At 26.5% G+C, this 22352-nt stretch overlaps 1 protein-coding gene across 2 annotated transcripts in view; it reads left to right on the plus strand.

Moving 5' to 3' along the window:
* The window catches only part of LOC100206830 (transient receptor potential cation channel subfamily M member-like 2), a 70267-nt gene extending 50435 nt beyond the window's left edge, over positions 1-19832 (plus strand). The window contains exons 21-32 of one of the 2 annotated variants that reach the window (XM_065810348.1): positions 255-402; positions 597-787; positions 873-1005; positions 1315-1487; positions 4358-4506; positions 4614-4702; positions 4797-4898; positions 5457-5543; positions 10657-10759; positions 11015-11158; positions 15388-15501; positions 19503-19755. In XM_065810348.1, coding sequence (XP_065666420.1) covers positions 255-402; positions 597-787; positions 873-1005; positions 1315-1487; positions 4358-4506; positions 4614-4702; positions 4797-4898; positions 5457-5543; positions 10657-10759; positions 11015-11158; positions 15388-15501; positions 19503-19622 — 1553 coding nt within the window. In that variant the 3' untranslated portion in view covers positions 19623-19755. Of the gene's footprint in view, positions 1-254; positions 403-596; positions 788-872; positions 1006-1314; positions 1488-4357; positions 4507-4613; positions 4703-4796; positions 4899-5456; positions 5544-10656; positions 10760-11014; positions 11159-15387; positions 15502-19502 lie in introns of both variants that reach the window. The other variant, XM_065810349.1, reaches the window with a different exon arrangement.
* The last annotated feature ends 2520 nt before the right edge of the window (positions 19833-22352 follow it).

A 22352-nucleotide genomic window follows, 5' to 3' on the forward strand; every position in this document is an offset into this window, starting at 1 on the left:
AAAGAGTTGAGAGCGTAACCACAATAAAAAAGCCTGCTTGATTCAAATGGCCTTCTCACCTTGGGGGAGGTGAATAACATTATAAAAAAAAAAAAAAACTTAGAGTCTACAAAGTACTCAGAGGAATATTTTTATACATACATATATACATACATACATAAATGCACATACATATATACATATACATGTGTGCGTGTAAATATGTATATATATTATATATATATATATAATATACATATATGCATTTTATGTAGGTGATAGTTCAACCTGCAATGACGAAGGACCAGCATGTTATCAACATGCCGCAGATGAATATGTGTTTTATATACTTCCAATATGCTTGGCCATTTATTTGATATTTACTAACATCTTATTACTTAATCTACTTATTGCAATATTTAAGTATGTTTTTTAAATATTCAAGTATTTTATTTTTAAATATTTAAGTATGTTTTTTAAATATTCAAGTATGTTTTTTAAATATTTAAGTATGTTATTTTTGAATATTTAAGTATATAATTTTTTAAAATTTTTATTACTTAATTTACTTAAAATGTTAGTTTTAAAAGTGATTGGTTAATATTTTTCTTTTTAAGTTATACATTTAGCAAGATAATAGAAGATTCTGATAAAGTTTGGAAATTTCAAAGATTTGATTTGATTTTGGAGTTCCATAATCGTCCAGCATTTTGTCCCCCATTGATTATTATTTCTCATTTATATTTACTCATTAAATGGTTTTTGAAGATATGCTTCAATGCTAGTGCTGCTAAAAGTTCCTCAATGCGTAAGTTTTGAAAAAGTTTTAAATATTTATTTTAAAAGATCCATTTTAGGTTTGTTTGAAAAAAAGCGTTTTTTATTTACTTCAGGCATTCACCTTTTTCCTGAGGAAATGGAGCAGTTGTTACTATGGGAGCATACAGCTGCTGAGGCATTTTGTTATAAAACCACAATAAAAGAAGCAGAGACACAAGATGAGAGAGTTAAAAATATTTTAAATAGGTATTTTTTTTAATTCTTTGAATCTCTTTTATTTCCCTTTTTGTAGTTTTCTATTTAGAATCTTTTCTTTTTTTTTTGAGATTTAATAAAAAACCATTTCTTAAAAAAGCTGAATACTGAACCAAATAAAATTTATGAATACTGATCCAAATAAAAATAAAATTTCACAGCATTTTCTGCACCAAAAAACATTTTTCTAACATGTGATAGAAAAATTTTTGTATCACCTTGTTACTTTTTGCATATTAATTTTTTTGCAATATTTTTTTTGATAAAGAAGTTTTGTAGCTTTTATTTTACTTTTTTCAGAGTCAATCTTTTGGCAGAAAAAGTAGATTTGCAAAGAAATGATTTTAAAGAAAGCTTTATACATGAGCATAATACAAAAGATATTAGTGAAAGTGTTGAGTTACGACTTTTGAAGGTTGAGCAAAATATGGAAAAGATTTTAGAACTTTTAATTCAACAAAAGGAAAACCACGGTAATGGTTTGAGCTTTTATTCATGCATTTGTAACAATTTTATACTGATGTTGATTGGTAATTAGTCAATAGTTTTTAATTTTTTTTTCTTATTATTTTTGTCAAGAATATATTATTAAGTTGACTTTTTGTTGAAATTTTAAAATACCAGAGTATTATTAGTGCCTAGCTCCACATGAATGGATGCAGATTTTGGTGCATTGATAAAGCCACATAAGGAGTCTTGTTATAGCTTTAGGTTTAGTAACAGGAATAAAAAAACTTATATTCAACTTTTTACCTAGAGTGCTAAGTACTATCTCTGAATGTATTTCTGAAAATTTAGATCAAGGTTTTAGCACTGAAAGTATTAAACATAAAAACCATTTTCAACACCCAATTTTGTATAACAATCAATTGCAAATATGGTTGTTTTTCAAGTAATTTTTTGACTGGTAATCTTATTTTTACCAAAATTACCAAATCTACTAACACCTTGTGGGATTTATTTCAAATTTTATACTTGGATATCAGTGCTATAGCTGCAGGTTTGTGAAAATTCTAACAGTAACATTCCTGATATATGGTATATAACTTCACTTACTTGTCATTAAGTCAGGTTTGAGTTATAGTTATTCTAGTTCATCTTTTAGTAAGGCTACTTTACTCTACCTTAGACCACTTATCTCCACTTAATGCCACTTCGCTGGCCTTTCACTTTAATTAATAAATATCTTTTAATTAATTAAGCTTTTAATTAAGCTTTTAATTAATAAATATCTTTTTTTATGTTAAATGGTTTTGTCAAGCTTAAAATTTCATATTTCAAGTATATTTTGTTTCTATTACTATATGTCTTGTTGGATTGACTTTAACTATTGACCTCCATAAAAACCATATATCCAATCGATTTTGGTCATCATATTTTTATACACTTAATATATAATACTTAATTCATTTTGGCATAAAAAGCAACAAATGTTAAATAGTATAAATAAAGCTTGATGACTTTTGTGCTTACAATGTTGCAATACATACAATCATTTCATTGTTCTCCTAAGTTAACAATGTTGCAAAACATACAATACATTTCATTGTCCACCTAAGTTAACAATGTTGCAATACATACAATACATTTCATTGTCCACCTAAGTTAACAATGTTGCAATACATACAATACATTTCATTGTCCACCTAAGTTAACAATGTTGCAATACATAAAATACATTTCATTGTCCACCTAAGTTAACAATGTTGCAATACATACAATACATTTCATTGTTCTCCTAAGTTAACAATGTTGCAAAACATACAATACATTTCATTGTCCACCTAAGTTAACAATGTTGCAATACATACAATACATTTCATTATTCTCTTAAGTTAACAATGTTGCAAAACATACAACACATTTCATTGTTCTCCTAAGTTAACAATGTTGCAAAACATACAATACATTTCATTGTTCTCCTAAGTTAACACTGCTGCAATACAATAATATTTTATCTAGAGTTTAAAATGCTTAGTTAAGTTAAAATTATTTTTCATTTAAATTATTCATTAGTTTATAGAATGTAAGTTTTTTTAATTTTTTGTATAATTTTTGTCTAATTTCTTTTCATTTCTAGTAGGGAAAATATAACTTAAACTATGATGTAAACAAAAATCCTATATTTAAATGTAACTAAAACCAATCAATGGTTAATTAAATTTTATTCTGAAATATCAGAATAAAATCCAGAATTTAAAAAATCTGGAATAACAGCATTTCATTATATAATAGAAAATTTAGATAAGTAGTGGATTTACTTAGGAGTAAAAAAAGAAAGTACTAATCTATAATACCATCATAATCACTGATAACAGAACCAAGTCAGTCATTTTGATTTAGTATCTGTCTGATACTAAAACCATGTCCTTCAGTATGATGAGCAATAAAGTCTTTAAAAACTATAGTATTGGCAGATATGTAAATACAAAAAGCTTAATGGAATTCACAGAAATGACATCAAAGTCTATAAAAGATCTATCAAAAAGTCTATAAAAGTTTACAGTTTTCTTAAAAACAAAAGGCAAAAGTCTATAAAAAAAAGAAATCAGAAGTTTCAATTGTGACTTTATGACAGAAAGGCAATAATTAGAGTTGATACATATATATATATATATATATATATATATATATATATATATATATATATATATATATATATATATATATATATATATATATATATATATATGTCTAATTCAAGCATATATGTCTAATTCAAGCATATATTTGTATGAGTATATCTAAAGTTTTACTTGAGAGGCATGTTTTAAATTATTAGAGTGTACATTATAAATAAATTTAAAACACATGGTTTTTTATTTAATTAAGTTTTACAAGAATTAAGAAAGATTTATCAGTTAATCTTTTCTTTTTTTTAAAAAAAAAATGTTTGAAAGAAAAATTTAGTAAATGTTGAATTAATTTAGTGAGATTAAATTTTGAAATTATTATCAAAATATTATCCAAATATTTTTAAAATGTTAGAAACAGAAATACAAAATTTATTAGCCAGACTTTTAATAAATAAAGGGTAAATCATTTAATATATTGTACCTTATCAAAAACACATGACTTAACAACAGTACAAAAAGTTATATTTTTAAATTACTAAGATCTTAATGAGTATGCTGATTTGTTGTTGACCAACTGTAGTTGACTTATAGAAGCTAAAAGCATGAAAACAAGTTTAAATTATTTGGAAGAAGTGATATCATCTGTGGAAATTTTTATATTAAATTTACAACTTATTTAAAGACTATATTATGTATCAAATGTATGTGCACAACTTCTTGAAAATTTTTTTATCATGTTTGTATATTATTTTACAATTAATTATTAGGAGTGGTTTCTGGTGCTATTGAAAATAACAACTCAAATCATTCTGTTCAAAGTTTGATAACAAACATTCATACTAAATCTCGTCTTTCACCATATCCTGGTTCGACAATACATCGATTTAAAGTTTCTGATGATTTAGTTTCTTGGAAGGTTAATTACTTAAATATTTATTATTTGTGATCATATCAGTTCAAGTATTTACATTTCAGCGAAGTAAATTACATTTGAAAATAAATTTTTATTTTAAATTCAATTAGACTGCATTTCCTGATTATTCCCCTGTTCTGTATACATCGCCTGTTGTTTTAAAACAGCCATATTGGGCTGATATTGATTTGATGACTCTGTAAGTAAAGAAGATATTTATCCTACCATTATTTTGTTTTTAACTCATGCATAAATTTGTAACTAATGTAATTATTTAAATAACTTTTATAAAGAAATCCCAGACCAAATTTATGTTTCAATACGTATGATGAACAGGCGCAAGTTAATCGCATAAGTCATTGTGGGTTATATGAAATCATTGATGGATTACCAAGGTATTATTGTAATATTTTTGTAGATAATATTTTTATTTTTTTTTATTACATTTGAAATACAATTCGTCGCGTTGGTTTGACAAGGTTCTAACTGAAATATTTTATATTAGAAGAATAAAGAAACAAATCTTTTAACTTTTTTTTAATGTTTAATTAAAATTACTTATGTTATTGTTTTTTTATGTACTCTTTCTTTGGTTGATTTATAAAAATACATAAATAAACAAAATAATAAATAAACAAAATAATAAATAAACAAAATAATAAATAAACAAAATAATAAATAAACAAAAGACTATTATATAAATATTTTTCTTTAGACAATAAATAAAAAAAAAGAAAAAGCAATTTGTTTGCTATTCTCCTAATATAAAAAAAATCAGTTAAAACCTTGTCAAACCAATGCAATGAATTGTTAAAATGTTAAATAATTGTTTAATAAAGTTAATTTTAATTATATATAGTTAATTAATTAGTTTAATAATTATTTAATATAGTAAATTTTATTTGCATATTGATGTGTTAAATTACTTTTGTCCTAGTAATAATTTCTTTTAGAAATCCATATGGCAGAACAGGTATTGTTGGTCGAGGTATTCTTGGACGATTTGGACCAAATCATGCTGCAGATCCTATTGCTACAAGGTAAATGCCAAATAATTTTTTGAAACGTTCTGAAATTCTTTGCTTATTAAATGAAGTTTTTAAAGCTTTGCCCAAAAAGAGATCCGCTTTAGTAATAAATTCTAAAATCTAAAATTTTTTTAGAATACCAGGGCCCGGATCATTTTCCAAATAAAATTTGGGTAAACATAATTTCATCAGAAAAGTGTAAAATTTTCTGAATCACTATATTAAAGACCATTTTTTAATATCAGGTATATATATATATATATATATATTATATATATATATATATATATATATATATATATATATATATATATGAAACAGTCTTATTGTTACATCTGATGATCGCTATGGTAATGAACATTTAGTAATGTAATTGGAATATATTTTAATAATTATTTAGTTTTTACTATATATATATATATATATGTATATATATATATATATATATATATATATATATATATATATATATATATATATATATATATATATATATATATATATATATATATATGTATATATATATATATATATATTTTTTATTTATATATGTATATATATATATATGTATATATATATATATATATATATATATATATATATATTTTTTTATGTATGTATGTGTTTATGTTTGTATTTATGTATGTATGTATGTATGTATAGTAAAAAGTTATATTTGTGAAAACTAAATTAGTTAAAAAAATATATATGCCACCATCAGTTGCATTAGTTTTGAATATTAGCAAAATTTGTCTTAAGTACTACTAAGTAAATATAACTAAAAACGAATTTCAAGGTAATTTAATCATATTATATCATGCAGCAATTAATCATTTTATATGATGCAGCATTTTATTATTTCATGTTATACGCTGAAGCTCATATTTCTTATAACTATTCCTTATATACATACATATATATATATATATATATATATATATATATATATATATATATATATATATATATATATATATGAGTGGCTGTGATTTTTTTTTTCTATACTGTATGATGTTGTGGATATAAACTAGTGACATGTTAAAAATATCTGGAATTGTGACAAAACAGAATGGGAGGTACATGATGATCTTTACTTGTAAACAAATGAAGCCAGAATTAATAGATGGAGCACCACCAGGTGCCAGGACTGAATGTCACTTTAGCGGGTGGATACAACAAGAAATGTTTTTTGTTTGGTTAAAATTTATTAAATATTCAAGGGCCCATATGCTCTCTCAGGGTGTCTGCCAGATCAGGGAAAAGTCAGGGAATTTAGATGTCTTCAAAAAATCAGGGCAAAATCAGAGAAATTAGCTCAAATTTTAAAAAAATCAGCGAAAAAATCAGGGTTTTTATAACTTATCTTATTTTAGAAGTTTTTTAATTATGAGTCTTTTTTCACTCAGTTTAACTTTAAGAAGTTATTTTTTTGAGCTTGATTAGTAGCTATCTATTTAATGTTATTAGTTAGTTTTTTTTTTCTTTAGACTAGAGCAAGTTTAAGTAAATTAAATAATGAACTCAACATATTTTGATGATCAGTGGTTACAAATACCAGAGTATGATGCTTGATTAATATGTGGGGATACAAATACCTCAGCAAAATGTAGAGTTTGTCCATATCTGTTATTATGCAGAGATCAGATGGACACTTAAAAATGTTTAGATTCAACCTTTATTAGACATAATCAAAGTAGAGATCTTTTGCATAATTTTTTATTGGATTTTAAATCTTTGAATAAAACCAAACTTATTTAAGTATCTATGGATGGCTTAAATGCAGTTGGGCCTTCTACTCTGAGTTACAAAACTATTGTGCCAAAAACGACATTAGTAAACTAATTTCAACTGGATCTTGTGGTCCTAATTCGATTCATCTATTATTCAAAACTGAGGAAAACAAAACAGACTGGGGTATTAAAAGATTTTAAAAGCTTTTTATAAACTTTTCCATGATTCTCCTGCCAGACGGGAAACTTTACTGTTGTGACTGAAAGTAATCAATTTCTTCCTCCTTTTTGTAGTACTCGATGGGTTAATGATAAAACGGTGGCTTTAAGAGCTGTTAATATTCTGGACATTCAGAATATTTGTAAAATATGTTGGTTTTGGGAATTTCTACCAAAGAGTAAGCAGCCTTCGTACATGAACTATCAAATTGTTTAATCTGCTACTAAGTGTCCTCTAAAATTAGCAAAGTATTATTTCTTTGCTCATATAGCTCATATTATACAATCCTTTTTAACCATATATCAATATGTTAAACCTATGATGCCATTTTTATACGATAACCTTCATCGACTATTAAAAGACATAATGTCAAAGTTCATTATAACTAATATTTTAGATCAATTTAAAACTGCAAATAGCCTCTGCAAATTGGATTTTGTAAAAGAAAAAAACTATTTGAAAAAGCCAGATATTGGATTTGGTGCCAGCATAAAGAATAAAAAATCAAATGATGAAGTCACTCCAAAAGATATTTATGCTTTCAACTACAGCTGCATATGTTTTCTGCAGTTGTTGACATCTAAGTTTGTGAAAAATTTGCCTTTAAAATATGCCATTGCGCGAAATGTAAAATGTCTTGACCCAGAAATAACGTGCAATGAAAAATTGGCAAAGGAAAGGATAAGTGATTTGGTTGATAACTTTATTCAATTGTATTGGGTTACCCCGAAAGGTGAGGATGAGGTAAATACCGAATTCAAGAGATATTTAGAAAAGATGTTCTCTAAAAACAGGGAACTTTTCATGAATTTCAATAAAATAGATGATCGATTGGATAGCTTCTTTTTTTTTAAGTTGGTGGTTTAGATGATTATCTGGCTCTGTCCAAATTAATCAAAATGGTGTTGACTCTTTTTCATGGTCAAGCAGCGGTTGAAAGAGGGTTTAACATTAACAATAATATGTTACAACCTAATTTAATGAGTAAATCCAGAGAATTGTGTATGACCATATTGTGTATAAAATTCTTGACTTAATCCAGAGAATTGTGTATGACCAATTTTGTATGAAAGCTCTTGACTTAAACCCGGAATCTATAGTTATCTCTAAGGAACTAAGAGAACCTGTCAAAAAATCCTGGAGTCAACAAAAGATTGAAATTGCTGCACAAAATGAAACTGAGCTTGCAGATGCTACAAAGTGAAAAAGTGACTTACTTGCTATAGACATAAAGGACTTACAAGCTAAAAAGGTTATTCTGGAAAAAGTTAAACAAACACTAAAAAGTGATTCAGAAGCAATTCTTGTGAAAGCTGCAAAGAATGCTGGAAAAGCTCATACTTATGCTATTGAAGCAAAACTTATTCTTGAAGATAGGAAAAAGAAGAAAGAAGAGATTAAAAAATTAGATGAAACTTATTTAAGAAAAGTAAAGTACTTTGAAATTTTAAATATTAGTTTATTATTATTTATATACACTAAAATCTAAATTTATATAGATATTTGAAAGATTTTCAAAAGTATATTATATAAGTTATTATTTATTTTTGAAAAGATTTATGTGGCAATACTTTTTCAGTCTATTTAACAAGAAATAAGAATTTTGTTTGAACTTTTATCATTCTTTCAGTATTATTTTTTCTGATCCATTTGGTGAATGTCTATTTTTCATCTTTTAAATATATGTTGATTTTACCATAATCTTTTACTTTTACATTAGTTGTCTAACTCAGTTTATTTTGTTCTGAATACTATTTATCAAAACAGTTTGTAGAGTTAATAAAAACATAGCATTTTTACATTTTACTTTGATTAAATTTTAAATATACTTTAATAACAATAGTAACAATATAGTATGACAACATACTAAAAATACTTTGATAAATGTAATAATGATGCTTTATTTTTAACTCTACATGATTTTTCCATGTATTATTCCCCAATCCTTTTTAAGTCTGAAAAGCTCATAATAACTGAAATAAAAATCAGGAAAACGAAAAGAGATCCTCGATCAGGGAAAAATTAGGGAAATCCACTCTAAGATTTGGGCAGACACCCTCTAGTTCTCTAGTCTCTAGTTCTACTTATTTTAGTTGAACATAAATCTCACACTAAAAGTAAACAGCTTTTGTAAAGCAGGCATAAGGCCAGTTAATAAAAATGTTTTTTTCTAAAGCAGACATTCTGGCAGTAGAAACTACTGACATTAATCTCATTGAAACAAATCCTATTGCTGATACATGAGACATGGCTGTTACTAGCCACCTCTGTGCTTTTGTCAGCCATCTTACTCTAAGTACCAGTCATCCAGTGATACCTACAACCCAAATATCTGCTTTTAGTAGCAATCTGAATGTTTTTAATGTCCAGACAATTGCTTCTAGAAGCCAATCATGGGATTATACCAGCATAATGTCCACTTCTTTCAGCATTTTAACCACTTCTATGAGCAATGTTAGTACTGCATCATTTCAACATCTCCAAGGTTTTTCATTCCAATACCAAAGCAGTCATTGCAAAGGAAACTATCAAGACAGAGAGGAAAAACTGCAGTCGTTTTTATATTGTATAAATCAATATCGTCAAAAATTACCTTGAAAAAACCAAGACTTGTTGATAATAAAAGTTGTATAACAAAATTACTTGAAATAGTTGTCTTGATTACAAAAAGCAGGTATTTAAGTCAAAAGGCAGACAGATTTTGCAAAAGCTTTTGATTCGGTTGCACAATTTTTGGTGAAAGTAGAAGCACTCGGTATTTGATGCAAATTATTAAAAGTCAATAGCTGGTTTAAAAGAACTTGTGTGCTGGTTTAGAAGAAAAAAATAAAATGCCAAGGTTTACTTTTGAACTATGCTTTAAGTCTATAACATATGTTATTGTTACATCGTATACCCCATTTTTCCCCTAGCATGGGGAAAAATGTTTTTTTCTGAAGATTTTTAAATGATAAATAATTTTTTTTATTAAATGCTATTAACTTTTTATTTTGTCAGATAGTAGTTTGTGTTGTATTTTGTCATTAAAAATAAAAGTTTTTATTTTAATTATTTTTGCCAATTTTTTGATGACTCTTCCTTAAGTACCCCATTATACCCCAGTTTCCTCTATATATATAGTAAAAATTTTTTTTAATGTATATATATATGTGTGTGTATATGTATATGTATATAGATGGAAGCGAAATAGCTCAGGAATTCTTTTGGATAATGGAAAAAAGGTTTTAGAGTTTATTGCAATTCAACGTCGTGATAACCAGCAATGGGCAATACCAGGGGTATTTGTTTTTATATTCATTACAGTTTAGGGTTTTGTATTATTAGAAAATATTTAAGAATTTTTAAGTTTTGCTTTTAAATTTTTTCTACCTGCAGTGACATGCGGTGTTAACATGCTAAGTATACATTTCCACATTATATTAGTAAAATCTGTCATATTGAATTTATATTTTACATACTGTTTTCGAGTTATGATTTTAAATTTTGTTTTATTAATCTTTGTAATGTAAAGTTACAATGGATTTTTTTTGTAGGGTATGGTTGAACCAGGAGAAAAGATATCTGAAACACTTAGAAAAGAGTTTGCTGAAGAAGCTTTAGCCAAGTTAGAGATGAGTGAAGATAAACAAAAAGAAATTTCTGATAAAATTACTTTTCTGTTTAGAAATGGCATTGAGGTATTATATTTAACAGATTAATTTAGATATTTATGTATTTATTATGTATTATGTAAAACATAACAATATATAGATATTAATAGATTAAAGATGCCATTGCTATAATTTTTTTTTCTTTCTAAATACTCAAATTTAAATTGTTATTGCTATTTTAGCCAGCATTTTTTTAATATAAATAAATAATTATTTTATTAAAATATTAAAAATAAATAATGCACTAAACGGTGAAGGGGACACAAGTTTTCAACTTTGAAAGTGGATATAAACTTAAAACAAGAGTAAAAATGCAAATAGATTAAATATTGTTATAAATTGTAATATCAAAACATGGAGTTATAATAGGATATGTATCAAAATATTTAAATATGGAGTTATAGTAGATTATGTATCAGATTCTCAAAAAAAGGAGATATAGTAGATATGTTAGATAACTTTTGTGGTCACTTTAAGCAAAAAGTAGGGCAGTGTCGGATTTAAGAATGTGCTGCCCCTAGGTATGAGGGTTTTAATTTGAATTGAAATAAAAAGCGCATAATTTAATGAGTTGAATTTTCTTTCTAATTTTTTGATTTACAAATTTATTATGCCTTCAAACTCAATTTTCTCTTATTGTGTTCACATTGTGTTCCATGTGCATAATCGAAACGTTGTTTAATTTTACTTTCATTTGTGAACAAAGATAACTTTTTATTCTTTTTAAAGAAGAATACAATCTTTCAGCAGAACACTTTGTTACAGCTAGTGACAGATAAATTCTGAAGATCATTTCCAAATTTCAAACACCATTTTAATAAAAAATTTAACTGGTTTGCGATTTTTCTTTAATATTTGGATATATCACATTTCTGTAAAAGCTGTTTAAAATAAAGAATTTCTTCCATTAGTTCCTCACAGTCTAAATGCATTTTATAAAATTTGTACAATTCTTTTTTTTTTTTTTAAATGACATTTGTATCAATAGAACATATATTTTTGAGATATCTGAACTTTTCATTCAAAAAGTTGTATGAATTTTCCCGCTTTTGTAATTCTTTTGGCAAAACTGAGTTTTATTAAATACATTCTTTTTCAATAGTTGATTTCGACTATCCGTTATAATCTTATCTTCTTTGGATTCATCAAAATGCATTTTCCTTTTTCTATTTCTTTTCTGTTTATAAGCAGAGCTAACCAAAATTGTCAAAGCTTTTTCTTGAAATGGAAGAAAATTTTCCTTCATTTGCAACAAGTAGTTTAATGACGAATCGTATAGCTGAATAAAAGTAAGCAGGTTCGTATTAGTGGCTTTTTTTATTTTTTATTTACACTGTCAAAAAATGTTTGTCAAATAGTAAGGAGCAGTGCCATTTCCTTTTTTTCCATTTTTCTTAATAATCCGCCTGCTTCAGTATGAGTCAATGCTTTTTCTAAATTGTCACATTCAATATCTTTAAGTACATCAGTTATCTCTTTATAATTTGGAAATAAGGCTGTGCAGACATCTGATCAAGGTGACCAATGAGTGTCAGATAAGGCTTTTGATACTTTTTTGATTGGCCCTAACTTTGCTTTCAATAGAGCCTACCGCTTTGTTGACAAAAAAAGATTAAATTTTAATTGGATTCAAGTCAGGAGAGTTTCCAGGCCAGTCTAGAAGCTTTATTTTGTTTTCCTTAAGCCAGGTGGTTATGACTTTGGCAGTATAACACGGAGCTGAGTCCTGCTAGATTGTATTACACTTCTGTATGGCCATGATGGGTTTCAGCTTGTTTTCCAAGATTGCCTTGTACTTGGTTGCATTAACAGTTTCCCTTTTTAAAATTAAATGTATGCTGCCATGGCCATCAGCAGACATACATGCCCAAACCGTGGTTTTTGGTGAATGTTTCATAGTTGGCAATGTGTAATGTGGTAGGTATTTTGCACCAGATGGACGTCTAACTCCAGTAACCTGAACACTAAACTAGCAAAACATTAACTCATCACTAAAGAATACTTTTCCTCACTGGGCAGGTGTCTAATGTAAGTGCTTCTTGCAAAATAGCACTCATTTCTTTCTCTGGGCATCATTTAGCAATGGTTTCTTGGCGGGTGTTCTTTGATGTAGGTTAAAGTTGTTGACAAATGGTACAAGCACTAACCGCAACAGGCAATTTCTGATGACACAGCAAATGGATTGGTAACTACTGCACATTTAATGGCATTCTCATCCCATTGGCTGGTTTTCCTCTGCTTTCCTGAGCCTTATCTGCGGTGCTACTACTCATTTCTCTGAACCTCTTTATAATACGACCCACTGTAGATTTGTGAATATTCATTTTTTTAACAATATTCTGATATGACATGCCATCATTTGCATAGACAATAACAACAGATGCATTTCTTGAAATAATGTCTTTCGTTTTACCCATTAAATGTAAATAAACTAGTAAGCAATATTACTGACTAGAATAGAGTTCATTAGAATATACAATGTCACTAACACAAAAAATGCGAAAAAGTAAAAATATAAGCGAAAATAAATCTTCATTCTCCTTAGAAACAGTAGTATATTAGTGGTTTACACAATAATTATTAATTTACCAAGGTCTATATAATTAGAAAATACAATATTAATGAAAACAGAAATAGTTCTTTACTATAAATATTTTTAATCTTACAATTACAATATAATTTTTTGCTATAAACACTTTCCTCAAGATCAGATATGTTATGATGATTATTTTCTTTAGCGCATATTTTCATCTTTTCTGACTATAAGCCATATATAATCTCCCATCGTAGCAGTATCCTATTATCCTTGATACGTTTTTTCTGTTTTTAAAAAGTTCTTATGACATCTCTCACTATGCTCTTCACTGATATCACCTATGTTTTTAATCGTTTTTGCAACCATGAGTTTGTATTTTGGGTCCTTGTGATTGGCCTAGGAATCTATCTACATTATGAAATGTACGCCAAGCTTCTTTTTCATCTTTTCTTATCGGTCTTTCAAGTTTCTCTGACTTTAAGATTGCTTTTATTTGGGGTACATCATATATAACAACTTGATCTTTGTCTCAGGTAGCTTTGGAAACATAAGACAAATTTATTCACAATATTTATTTTCACATATTTATTTTCATTGTGGAGTAACGCTGTTTTGAGTTTTTGCTTTGAGCTATCTATAAACAGTTGTGATTGTGCCCTATAGTGCTCAAATCTAAGAGAAGTAAACAAACCAGTCATACTTTAAAATAACATAGGTTATTACATAAGTTATAGTGAATATCAAATTCTTTATGTCATTTCTGGAATACAAGTCCTGTAGTCTTTGCCTAGTATATTCCATTTCATCAGCCTTAATGAAAGAAATTCAGTTCTTGAATTAATAAGACCTACATCTTTAATTTAATGTTCTAACTTACTCTTATTTGGAAAGTGAGGATGAAAAAATGTTATTGACACTTCATAAAATCAATCATACAAAAGTAACAGCAATTGCACTTCATACTTGTCGATTGACAAGTATTGAGAGGAATCTTTCTTCATCTTATCTCATAACCATTTAGCAGTAGTTAAGCAGGTTCCACAAATCACTTGAAGAATCTTTGACATGTTCTAATTGCATTCCATATTATTTTTCATACATCCACAATATGGTTTTCATGATTTTATGTAATACCTGTTTTTTGTCAATATAGTATTCACCTACATAGCAAAACAGTACTTAATTAGTCTCACAAATACATATATAATGTGTATTTGGTACGTATACAGAGTAGCTTAAGATATTTTAAAAACAAATTATTTTGATCTTGGGTGCTAACTTTCAATGCGTGTTTGATAACAGGCATGCAAAATGTTCATACACTTTATGAAGTTTATAACACGGAAACGAAATGAAGTATTTTTACATGGAAACGAAAAAAACCTCATGTTTAAAGTACCTTATACTTATTCTTTTTCTTCTAACCCTTTGTAACAATAATGAGACTAATGCTGAAAACCTTTTCTTTTTCAAAGTATTAATTTTTTTCATTTAACCTTTTTTTTATAAAAGTTATGAGGTTACCAAAAATAATAAAAGTTTAAGATCTCTATATTTATTGTGTTTTACTTGAAATTATTTTTATTTTTTAAGTATCCTTTTAAAAAATTTGAATACATTCATAGCTTATTTAATTTTCACTTTTTTTCTTTATTTATTGGTTAAGTATTTGTTATGTTAGCCTATTAATATTAATAATTAAAATTATTTTTAACTTAAGGTGTACAAAGGTTATGTTGATGATCCTCGAAATACAGATAATGCTTGGATGGAGACTGTAGCATATAACTTTCATGATGATACAGGAGAAGTATTTGGAGAGCTTCAGCTACATGTATTTAATTTTGTTTAATTAAATTTGTTTATAATTAATAAAAAGTTAAAAATGATATGATGTACATGTGAACCATCTGAACACTACAGTGCCCCCCCCCCCCCCATTAATTCAAACTCCTAGTGAGGTATTTTTATTCCCCATTGAACCTCACATAATTATAAAAATCATTTATTAATGAACATTTGCTAGGTCAATAATTTTATCTGTCTCTGTGGCTTATATTCTGCTGATAACATCAACTTTAGAAAGAAAAAAAAAATCATAGTGAACTTCATTCCGTTTTTTTTTTGAACGAAAAGAAAAGTTAATTTGAGAAAAAATAAAGTCTCAAACTGCTTATACTTATAGTTTTTTAATTTAAATTTCAAAATCAAAAATTAAATAAATAAGGTGATTTTTATATATATAAAACTCAAATTGCGAACAATATATTCTAATGTAAAATTTAATTTTTTTTCATGCAGCGTAATTTTTTTTTAAATTCATTTATACCTTTTACATATATTTTACAATACTGACAAAATCATATGCAAGTTGTTAAGTATTTAATATTTAAAAGTTGTGATGTTGAAAAGTGAAAACAGCAGGCTTGCTTTCTTAGTGATTTGTTTTTACTTTATACTGTTTTTAAATGTATTTCTTACATTTTTTTTACAGTTTAATATTGTGAAATATTAAAGACTGTATATGTGAAACCTTTGAAATAATAAAAGAATGTCATCAATATAGAGTATTTGTGTTCGTGGTTGAAAATCTATATTGTGGATAATAAATGATACCTCAATGTAAATATTAAAAACTTCGCTCTAAGGAAAAGAAAAACCTAACTCGATAAACATTCTGGAAAAAGTGACACTTCATATTTGTTTAAAAATTGCATAATACTCAAGGAATTGATAGCAAAAGAGAATTATAATTTTAAAAAGAGAATTATAATTATAAAATAGTTAAAGACAATTATATTATATTGGGAAAAAGTCAAAGGGAATTATATTATAAGACATCATCAAACCCAGACAAAAATAATATAAATCTGAATTTTGGTCATTAGATGAGCGTAAAAAAAAGTCCCGTTAATTGTGCTTCAGAAACATTCCTTTTGGGGCAATTTTAGTGGTAAAAAATGAGTTAATTTTCTTTGAAAATACCATAAACTATATATTGATAGATAGCAAATTTTATGCTTGAAAAGCATAAAATTCGCTTAAAATATATAGTTAATATATAATTATTTTGATTTTATTCATGTTTTAAAAGTGTAAATTTGATTCGACGTTTTTGCTATGCAAAACTTCGTTTTCAAAACGTAACATTTTGCTGGGCAAAACTTTCCTAATAAATAGGAAAAAGAGCTTATATATAAATACATAGCTTATATGTAAATACATAGCTTATATGTAAATACATAGCTTATATGTAAATACATAGCTTATATGTTAATACATTTCTTATATGTAAATACATAGCTTATATGTAAATACATAGCCTATATGTAAATACATTGCTTATATGTAAATACATAGCTTATATATAAATACATAGTTTATATATAAATACATAGCTTATATATAAATATAATAAAATAAATGAAAAGAAATGTATTATTATATGTAAGATATGGATAATATAAAATGTAATATTTTAAAGCAGTTTTGTGACTCAAATATAAATTTCTAAAAAATACAATGTCCAATAATAAGCATATATTATATGTCTTTAACATTTATTATTATTAGCATATTGTTGCTCAAAACCAATCTTCAAATCTTTCTTTTTAGGATCTTAGAAATTTTTCAATTTCTAAGTCCTAAAAATGACAAATGTATCTGAAAAAATCGCAAGCTTTAATAAAATAAAATTTACAGTTTTATTGTTACAGTCTTGACCATAACATCCACTGCACGAAGAAATGCATTTTATTCCGTTTTTCCTGCAAGAACAAATATTAGTTCTGCGCATATTTCTTAACTGTTTTACAATTTCAACAAATCACTTTGAGTATATTGGATGGTCTACATGTTGAATCTACAATTTTAAGTCTACATTTCAATATGTGACTTTTTTGTTGGTCAATCTATCCACATATCCACCCCTCGAAAATGTGTGATGTCACAGTGCTGACCTAATTCTTAATAATTTTATAAAAATAATGCAATAAAAGATTTATGTGCCATTGTGGATGTCTTTTTTGACAGAATTGTCAGAGAATTTTATTTTCTCTAGACTATTTTCTTTAGACTATTTTCTCTAGACTATTTTCTCTAGACTATTTTCTCTAGACTATTTTCAGGGACAGAAATTTTAGAGACTATATATTTTCAGAGAATTTTCAAAAACTATCAAAAGAAGAGCTTTTACGCAAGTGTATCCACGGGAAAACACTAAATGTGTATGAATCACGTAATAGCATCATCAGGATAAAGTGTCCCATACTACAAGTTTTTGTATAGAGGTCAACTCTTGAGTTAGGTGTAAACATCGCCATCCTTCAATTCAATGAAGATTGACTTGGTCTTGCCAAAGTGTGTGTGAAACTTAAAATACAGATAAGTGTCTTTTCGCATAATTTCTGCTAATTTACAGATATAGCATCTGTAATTAAATTAATAAAGCATCAGATAACGCAAAAGTAAAAAGGTTTAAAAATAATGTATTAAAAGTTTTATAATAAGATCATTTTTTTAGTTTTTAATTATCTAATATTTGATATTCCAACATCTTTTCGACTACTTGTAAAATTTTAAAATTTTGCTTGAAATTTGTAAAAGTCAAACATTATTTACTAAGTGAACTGCTAGTGCCTGAGTTTTTATTGTAATAAATTTTTTACTTTAAAATATATTTGTTGAATTAAGAGTTTGTATTAAAAAAAACTCAGGCACTGAATAACATGCACTCGTATTCTAAGTTTGAAAGCAAATGAGATTTTCTTTATTTGTAACAGTGTTAGTTAAAGTATTAGTTTTGGGGGTATTTTTGCTGCATGCAAGCTCCTACTTGATTATCAATGTATTTTTTGTTCGAAAATAAATTTTTGTATTACATTTGTGTAGTAAATTAAAACATAATGAGTAAAAAGTCACTTTTAATATAAAAGAAATACTTTGAGTAAATAAAAAGTTATACAAAGGTGTAAAGTTTTTTAAATTCATTTTTTATAATATATATTGATAGACTGAAAAGCTTCATAAATTGTTTCATTGATGCAAATTATAAAAAGATATGATTAAAAAAAAACTACATTCAAAAGAAAGCACTATCAAAAATGTTCAATTTATAAATAAAAAGTAAATGTCCACACATACAACTTTTATGTCTATAGTTTTGAAATACCTAGTTGTAGCCGTATTTTATGAACAATTACAAACGTCTAAGAAAAATTGTTGGAAGTGTTACGTGTTACTATTTGAAAGTATTTGAAGACAAACTTTACTATAAAAAATGTTATTTACTCAGTTCCAAAAAAGGTGCATATCTTCTGATTATTTTATGACGGCAATTTAAAATTTTATGATGGCAATATAAACTGCTTTATAATATTTTTTTTCACAAATCGCATGCTATACAAGTTGTTTGAGAAGAAGTGAAATGTTTAAAATTCATTTAAATTTAGATATACATTGGATTTTTAATTAAAGGGGCTTTAACTTTTCACAGACAACTTTTAATAAACTAATTACTGATGAATGATCTGCCCGAGGGCAAAGGTAGTAATTGCTTTAACTCTCTCCATCCTTTAGACTCATGGCTATGCATTTTTTTATTTCATATGTATATGTAAATGTATAATATATGTCTATATATACTATAAGTGATTGCATCGAGTGTGAATGCATCAAGTTTTTCTTAATTGTTTTTAGTGAATGCATCAAGTTTTTCTTAATTATTTTTGTATTCAATTTTTGCGCCTGTTTAATTACGTTTTTTTAAATATTGTTTTAAAATTAATTTAAAAGGACTTTATAAGGAGCATTATTTACTTGATATGTTTTTTTCAGGCTGGGGACGACGCACAAGCTGTAAGATGGCAACGTGTTAGCGGAAATATTCCATTATTTGCAAGTCATGTAGGTATTTTACAAAAGGTAGCAAGTATTCACTCAGCTGCATTTAATTAAAGTCTACAATTTTTCTTGCATATAAGTTTTGACGTTAAAATTAGAACCTATCCATGATATCGAAGTCAATAATCAAAATGTAACGTTTTAAATGCTGCTGCAACGTTCAGAAATGCAACTTAGGTTGTCTAATGTCATTTGTCTATCATTAAAGAAGAACCAAATTCCTTTTTTAATACATTTGATGTAACTAAAGATTCGAACTTCGTAGCTATATGTACATTTTTGCTAAACCAACTTGGAGGCTCGACATTTTAGAGAAAGATATTAAATTAAATGCCATTGCATACATTCATTCATACATACATACATATATACATACATACATACATACATACATACATATATACATACATACATACATACATACATACATACATACATACATACATACATACATACATACATACATACATACATACATACATACATACATGCATACATCCATACATACATAAATTTGTGTATATATATGTGTATATATATATATGTAATTATATTTATATATTATTATTTATATTTAAAGATGTAACATTTTATTGTATATTTCTATTATTTTATATATTTATCATATTTCTCACTTTTTACACCTAACTATTCACAAACATAGGTAATTATTTATAAAGTAGTATCTTTATTATTTTTTTTTCATGTTTAATATTTAAATTTTATTGTTCGCTAAATAATCGTAAAATATATCGGTGTGTAAATATAATTGCTTTGTTCTCATAGATTTATTATGTGAGATGGCTTTAATAAACCCCTTTACTAACTAATTAGCAAACTACAACGAGACAAAATTGAATTCCACAAAACTGCGTTTTTCTGGTCATGAAATGCCTTGAATAAATCAAGACCAATTATATATATATATATATATATATATATATATATATATATATATATATATATATATATATATATATATATATATATATATATATATATATATATATATATATATATATATAAATATATGTATGTATGTATATATATATGTATATATATATATATACATACATACATACATATATTTATATATATGTATATATATGTATGTATGTATATTTTAATATAATACTAATATTATACTAATATTAATATTAAACTTAATTGAAAAATTGAAAAAATAAAATTAATAAACACTAATATTAAACTTAATATAATATTATAATATAAGTCTGAATGAATGATTGCTCCGCGTTTGAAGATGCCCATGACAACTACTCGTGATGTCATTCAGCGCATCAAGTCAAAAGGAAGAATCAATCTAGGAAAGAGGCCGTCATTAAGGAACTAACGCTCATTGGGGGAGGGGTCTGTAAAAAGCGAACGAAAGCGTATGGGGGGTTTAAATAAAAGTACTTTCTTACGTACTAATAAAAAAATATACCTGGTTAATGCGTTTTTTTTTTAATTTATAAGAAATAATAAGTTCTTGTTATTTACTAAATGTTTCCGAATAAAAACTAAGTTTAAAAAAAATAAATAAAACCATGACCGCCACTTTGAGGTGACAGATAAAGGGAAGTGTTCTTGCGCTTAAAAAAAGGAAAACAAATAGAATGCCATTGGTGTTTATAATTTTTCAGCTAATAGATAAAAAAATTTTTTTTCTAATAAAAGATCTTTGTTAACATAAAAAGGTTTGTGCATGGGGTAAAGAGGATAGTGTAGCAATGCTAATTTACATTATAGAAATTACATGTAGAAAATATCTTTCAAAAAAATACTATTCTAAAATACCTAAGCAAAACCAAAACTATTCCAATCGCATAGAGCGATTGCAATTTTTTTCAAAGAGAAATTGCAGGGACCACTAAATTTAAATAATGCGTGTAAGAATGTGCTCCGCGATGGAGATCTTAAGAAAACTATATATATGTTAATGTAATTTTGTAAAAGATTATTATATAGAAGTAAGCGATCATAAAGGTTGTTTTACTTCATCATATTGGCGACGAAGATAAAAAATAAAATAAAATAAGATGATTTAAATAAATATATTTACAATAGCTATGAAAAACCTTAATCTACCAAACTTTCCACTATTTTCATCTACGGAAGATGCGAGTAAGTTTTTTTCTAGCTGGAAACGCTATATAAAACGACTCGAGTTACTTTGCGATTCACTCATAATTACAGATGATAAGCAAAAACTTTCGTTACTTCTTACTTTCATTGGAGATAACACTTACGAAATTTATGAAAACATTATACCGCAAGATACGCTGATCACATTCCAGTAAGCTGTCCAAGCTTTTAATGAACACTTCGAACCCCAAGTAAACCCGAGCTATGAAATTTTTACTTTTCGTAAAATGGCTCAGGGTTCAGATGAAACCACTTAGCAGTTTTTCGTTCGATTACACGAACAAGCTCTTAAATGCGAGTTTGCCGATAAAGATAAAGAAATTATACAACAAATTGAGTACAAACATTTCAAAACTTCGTAAGTTCAGTTTTCAAAATTCTAACAAAACTTTACAAGATTTGTTAACTACTGCAAAAACATTCGAACTGATGGACAATTATATAGAAGAACTGGAGAAAGAAACGAATAAACAAAGCAAAGTAAATACAGTCAAGAAAACAAACTTACCACTAACCAGTATAGAACCACATGATATTATAAATAAGTCGCTGAAAAAAATTTGTTATCGATGCGGAACTGAATTCCTGCTCACTAATGCATGTTTAGCGTTAGAGAAAACTTGCTACTCCTGCAGG

Source organism: Hydra vulgaris, chromosome 11 (genome assembly GCF_038396675.1).
Source record: "Hydra vulgaris chromosome 11, alternate assembly HydraT2T_AEP".
NCBI classification, from domain to species: domain Eukaryota; kingdom Metazoa; phylum Cnidaria; class Hydrozoa; order Anthoathecata; family Hydridae; genus Hydra; species Hydra vulgaris.